This window comes from Lathyrus oleraceus, chromosome 1 (genome assembly GCF_024323335.1).
Source record: "Lathyrus oleraceus cultivar Zhongwan6 chromosome 1, CAAS_Psat_ZW6_1.0, whole genome shotgun sequence".
Lineage (NCBI taxonomy): Eukaryota > Viridiplantae > Streptophyta > Magnoliopsida > Fabales > Fabaceae > Lathyrus > Lathyrus oleraceus.
Genome location: NC_066579.1, coordinates 441741809 through 441747764, shown reverse-complemented (window position 1 = coordinate 441747764; position 5956 = coordinate 441741809). Strand labels below are relative to the sequence as shown.

Below are 5956 nucleotides of genomic sequence, written 5' to 3'. Positions count from 1 at the left end.
AACCAAGTAAACATAACCGACTGTTCCAAAGAAATACTTAAACATCACTTCAGGTCTATTTGATCACGTGATTTGTACTTATGAGAATAACGATTTTAAATGAATTAATACGGTCGGGTCGAGTCGGATTTGAATGAAGATGTTTTCCTTCGGTATATTTAAACACTCTAGTAGTGTACTAAAGTAGATTGATGGAGAATGACATGACATCATCTATCTCTACATAATGAATTGCATGATGGTGAAGAAACAAAATCTCCATAACACAAGATGATGACTTAAACCAATGTTTGAAGAAAAGAAAAGCAATTAAGTTAGAGAAGGATAGGTGTGAGATTTGATCAAGTAGAAGGGGACAGAATAGACATCCCCCCGGAAATACAGGGATAACCGTACTCTTCTCAAAATAAACTCTTTTGTAATAACATTATCTTATTTTTTTTTCAATTTTCTTTTTCCAACAAATTACTTTCACTACCACTACTACAGTCTTTTGTTCTTGTAGCTTGTTCTTTTTCTCTTTCTCTCTCTATCTCTCTCTTTCTCTCTCTGCCACACACATCACACCCAACAGTCTCAGCATTGTAGCAGCAACTGCACCACTGTTTCATCTCTGCTCCTTGCTTCACCTCATCAAAAGGGCCCCCTAAAAAAATTAGAGGGTTGTAATAGTAAATACTAGTAGTAAATAAAGAGGAAAAAAAGGGATAAAAATCCAATTTTTATATGAATCACAATGAAAGTTTGGTTTTTTATTATCCCAAAATACCCATTTATCTAAAGTGAAAGAAATAAAGAAACCCAAAAAAGAAACAAAAGGGAATTCAGCTGAGAGAGTGATAGCTCAGTGGTGGAAGAGAGAGAGAGAGTTTTAGAGAGAGAGAGAAAGAGGGTCACAACTCACAACTCACAGCTTCTTTTAGCAATGCCAAAGTTACTCATAAACACATCACACTCTCTGAAAATATGCAGTCATGAAATCATTCATTGAAAAAATCACTTATTAACATTGCAAGAAAAGCACTTTTGTGTTTTGTGTTATGGGGTTAATCGATCTCAACACTACAGAAGATGATGAAACTCCTTATTCTGCTATTTCTTCTTCCTCTTCTTCTACTCACTCTGGTATAAGCACTTCTGCTTCAGCTATGGTTCTTCCTCCTCCGACTCCTCCTTCTCCTCCGACTCAGCCTTCTGTTTGTTTGGAGCTATGGCATGCTTGTGCTGGTCCTTTGATCTCTTTGCCCAAGAAAGGAAGCATTGTTGTGTATGTTCCACAGGGTCACTTTGAACAGGCTCATGATTTTCCTGTTTCTGCTTCTAGTATTCCACCTCATGTTTTCTGTCGTGTTCTTGATGTTAAGCTCCATGTAAGTGTTTTTTCTTTTGCTTTATTTTTTTATTTTGGGGTTTTTGACTGGGAAAATTGATTATGAGAAAAAGGGTTTCTTAATTTCTTTCAAAGATGAGAAATTTATGAATGGGATGATGACCCTTTTCGTTTTCCCCCTTTTTTGTTTGAATAAGTTGTAATGTGCTTTTTTGATTGGTGGAGAAGATAATACAATACCCTTTTGCTGCTTTTCCTTGTTTGTTGTTCTTTTGGATGACTCATGTGTTAAGGGAACATTGTGTTTTGGATTTTTCTTCACAGGCAGAGGAAGGGAGTGATGAAGTCTATTGCCAAGTCTTGTTGGTTCCTGAAAATCAGGTGAGGCTTATCTATTATATCATCTTATTTTGGTTCAGTTTATAGGTTTGGATGAAATTGTAAAAAGGGGAAAAATGTCTCAATTTATATGTTTTGATTTTGTGGTCAAGTCAGTTTTTTAGTAAACAAGCTAATTGTATTGGATTTTGCTTAATGTAGCAGTGTGTAGTGTCAAGAATATGATATGAATTTGCATTATTTCTTTTTCTGTCTATGTCTAGATGTATGTTATTTGCAGGAGAAAAGTATAAGTGTCTCAAAATAGTCTCTTGTCCCATAATTGTGGAAGTGCGTTTTCAAAAAGATTTTAAGTTGGATTTTGATTGAATTTGTTTATAGCAAGTGGAGCAAAATGTTCGGGAAGGGGTAATCGATGCGGATGCGGAAGAGGAGGATACTGAAGCTATTGTGAAGTCAACAACTCCCCATATGTTCTGCAAGACTCTCACAGCTTCTGACACTAGCACTCATGGAGGATTCTCGGTGCCTCGTCGAGCAGCCGAAGATTGCTTTCCTCCCCTGGTAATTTTCATCTACCATGCATTATTTTTCTCGGTCAAAATATCCATGCTAACGTTTTTTATTCAAAGTTTTATTTGATTCATACTTTCCTATTATGTTAGACTTGAGTATCGTCTTTAATCTTATGAATGTTTTCTGAGATGCTTACGTTACCCGTTTCAAATTGTGCTTTCTGTCATAGTTTCAAATTTCTTCAAGTATAATTGGATACACTTTGGTAGCATTTTGAATTTGAATCCACTACTATATCATTTTAGGATTACAGCCAGCAGAGACCTTCTCAAGAGCTTGTAGCTAAGGATCTGCATGGCCTGGAGTGGAGGTTTCGGCACATTTACAGGGGTATGTTGATTATAGTGCTTTACATTGTACTACACTGCCAGCTGACTGCTCAAAGGTTTGATTTATGGTGTTCGTGTGAGCAGGGCAGCCAAGGAGGCATTTGCTGACAACTGGGTGGAGTGCATTTGTGAACAAGAAGAAGCTTGTGTCTGGGGATGCTGTGTTGTTTCTTAGGTATCATGAACTGAATTCTATAAAATATTACAAACTAGTATTCCTAACAATGGCTAACATTTTATGATTGATGTATCAGGGGTGATGATGGAGAACTGAGATTAGGGATCCGAAGGGCTGTTCAGTTGAAAAGTTCTGGTTCCTTTGCAGCTTCTGGCATGCAATTGGATCCGGGCTCTCTCATGGACGTTGTGAATGCCTTATCCAAAAGATCTGCGTTCAGTGTTTGCTACAATCCAAGGTATTGTTATTGTAATACTTCTGGTTTAGCCCCTCCTTCCCTTTTCATTGTCATTTCTTTGTTGCTCACCATTGTGTCTTATATATTTCACGTTTTCTATGTAGGGTCAGTTCTTCAGATTTCATCATACCTGTTAACAAGTTCGTAAAGAGCCTTGATTGTTCTTACTCTGCTGGAATGAGGTTCAGGATGCGTTTTGAAACTGAAGATGCTGCAGAACGAAGGTTTGTTGATTATTATACGTGTTCTCGTTACATACCAATCAACCTATTAATTATCTGATCTTGGTCTAACTTCTGGTTTGCAGATTCACTGGATTAATTGCTGGAATAAGTGATGTGGATCCTCATAGATGGCCTGGATCTAAATGGAAATGCCTATTGGTATGGGGCTGCAGTTTTTCTAACTTTAATGTTATTGTTTATAATGGATGATGTAGTTACCGTTTCGTTAGTAATCTAGTGTACTGTAATTATTTGTCATGTGATGTCATTTCTGTAGTATACTATAATTGGTGAACTCTATGTTTATAGGTGAGGTGGGATGACATAGAAGCATCAAGGCATAATAGGGTTTCCCCTTGGGAAATCGAGCCATCTGGTTCTGCTTCCTCTACCAGTAACCTGATGGCAGCAAGTTTGAAGAGGAGCAGGATTGGATTCACTTCGTCCAAGCTAGAATTTCCAGTTCCCAGTAAGTTACTTGAATCTTTATTCTTCATTCGTCTTACTTCATCGTTATGCAACAATGACACGACTCATTACTTTTTGACAGATGGGATTGGTGTGTCAGACTTTGGGGAATCATTGAGGTTCCGAAAGGTCTTGCAAGGTCAAGAAATTATGGGCATTAATACTCCCTATGACAGTATTAATGCTCAGAGTCCCCGGTTATACGAGCTAGGGAGATGTTATCCCGGTTCAAACTGTTCCGGGATTGCCGCAACAGGAAATATCAGAATGCCACAAGCATCTTCTGATTTTCCCTGTAATGGCATAGGCTTTGGTGAATCTTTCCGATTCCAAAAGGTCTTGCAAGGTCAAGAAATTCTTCCGTGTCCACCACCCTACGGTCGATCCTCGTTTGACGAGTCCCGTGGAAATGGTTTCCTTGGACGCTACGATGGTTATCAACTGCTCGGTTCAAGAAACGGATGGCCAGCACAGATGCATGACAATTCTTCACATTTGCACGCGTCTGTTACAGCTGGACAAGTTTCATCTCCATCATCTGTTTTAATGTTCCAGCAGGCTGTTAATCCAGTTTCAAACTCTCGTTATGATAATCCTAATCGCAGTCAGGGTTCATACATATCTGAACTGAAAAATGGAATGTTCGCATCTTCCTTACTCGACAAGCCTATTCAGGAAAGCACAAATTCTCTCGGCGTACAGAATTTTCTTAATAACAATCAGTTGGATATTTCAAGGTCTCGTGATTCAGCCTCGGCACTAAGAGGCAATCAAGATATGAATTCGACATATAAAAGTGGCTGCAGACTCTTTGGATTTTCATTAACCGACGACACATATGTTGCAAATAAAGAAGCTGCTGTTGCCTCTACCATCACTTCTCAATTCAATAAGGACTACGAAGGCGGTTGAGAGTAACCGAGTAACCGTACCAAAGTAAGCTATCTTTAACCTTTCCAACACCATTCAGCATTTTGTTATCAGATCACTCTGATCATAGAAACAAATCACGATTCTTTTTGCAGGTGTATTGCAGTATTGAACTAAGGAATCATCTGATAGCAGAAGAACTTGTGCTGGTTAAGTGCTTTTGTTGTATAAGTATTAATAACTTTGGATTTCATGAAACTTGTGTAATATGTATTTTAAAGTGTTAATGACTTAGTTAAAGTGCTTGTGTATGTGTATGAAACTTATTTGTGTACTCTTTATGATCCAAAGAGATGCATTGCATTGTATTGTGTAAAACTATAATGGTAAACTTATGGCTATTTATGCACAATAAGTTGTGATATTATGATAGAATCACATTCACATGGTGTTATGGATGAAAATGGAGCATAGTATTTATGGTTGAAAATAGTGAAGTAACAGAACATTTTATGGCTGTCTCTAGCATCGTGTAACTGTAAACTGAATATTGTGTATGATTGAAAATGTGAATGACTTTCGGTATAGAGTAGGCTTGGGACCATATAAATATGTGGGCTAACATTTATGAGATAGTGCACAGTAATAACTCAAGTGTCTAATAGATTTGGAGGGTGTGTGAACATCTGTTTTGACCCTATTGGTTTGAATTTTTTGGCCAAAAAAGACTCTCTAAAGGTTACATCAGTAACCAACATATCTTATAAATGAGCATGTGCCAAAAATCAAACAATGCTAGAGTGTATTCTAGGAGTACAAGTATAAAAGTCCTTTCAATGTTTAACAAAATTGAGACTTTAAATACTATACTTGTGTATAATGAAGAGACTCTTCTATAACATGTGAAATCTATCTATACTGCATTATTATATAATTTTATAGCATGTCTAATATTTGTTTTCTCCAACTTTTTTGAGCTTAAATTATGTGTTTTATAATTCTATAATAATTATTTTTTAAATTGTTAATTTATAAATATTAATAATTTATAAAAATCAATATATAAATCTAAATAAATGTTATCGTGAAAGATTAAACTATACATTAAACTAAATTATCTATACCAATATAATTTACCCCACCACCCTAAAATTTTATAATATATACATTATTTTTGTCTCTCCCTATATATGTCACCACTAACTATCTCTTATCACTAACTCATTTTTTTTTTTATTAATGTCTATTAGTTTAACTTTTTTTTTAATATCTGTTAATATATTATTAAGGGTTTTTAAGATTGTTTTGGTCGAAAACAAAAGACAATATTGTTATAACGAAGATGGAAAAGCTATCAAATTGAATTATCAAAATCCTCTATTTCTATTTGATTGATGAAACACG

At 36.0% G+C, this 5956-nt stretch overlaps 1 protein-coding gene across 2 annotated transcripts; it reads left to right on the top strand.

Moving 5' to 3' along the window:
* The first annotated feature begins 527 nt into the window (after positions 1 to 527).
* LOC127081548 (auxin response factor 3) lies at positions 528 to 4990 on the top strand. 2 transcript variants are annotated; one of them, XM_051021802.1, is made up of 11 exons: positions 528 to 1370; positions 1655 to 1711; positions 2051 to 2233; positions 2491 to 2575; positions 2659 to 2749; positions 2829 to 2990; positions 3101 to 3214; positions 3298 to 3373; positions 3524 to 3683; positions 3765 to 4618; positions 4708 to 4990. In XM_051021802.1, the coding sequence occupies exons 1-10, from the start codon at positions 1041 to 1043 to the stop codon at positions 4592 to 4594; spliced, it is 2088 nt and encodes a 695-aa protein (XP_050877759.1). In that variant the 5' UTR covers positions 528 to 1040; the 3' UTR covers positions 4595 to 4618; positions 4708 to 4990. The 2 variants fall into 2 exon arrangements, with proteins under 2 accessions (XP_050877759.1, XP_050877755.1); XM_051021798.1 differs by having other exon boundaries at positions 532 to 1370; positions 3095 to 3214.
* Positions 4991 to 5956: the final 966 nt, after the last annotated feature.

Excerpts from the sequence above, each read along its gene's own strand:
- LOC127081548 (XM_051021798.1), top strand. The coding sequence starts at position 1,041 with ATGGGGTTAATCGATCTCAACACTACAGAAGATGATGAAACTCCTTAT. Across the intron at positions 2,750-2,828 it reads GATGCTGTGTTGTTTCTTAG|GGGTGATGATGGAGAACTGA; the intron begins GTATCATGAACT and ends TTGATGTATCAG. Across the intron at positions 2,991-3,094 it reads AGTGTTTGCTACAATCCAAG|GGTCAGTTCTTCAGATTTCA; the intron begins GTATTGTTATTG and ends TTTTCTATGTAG.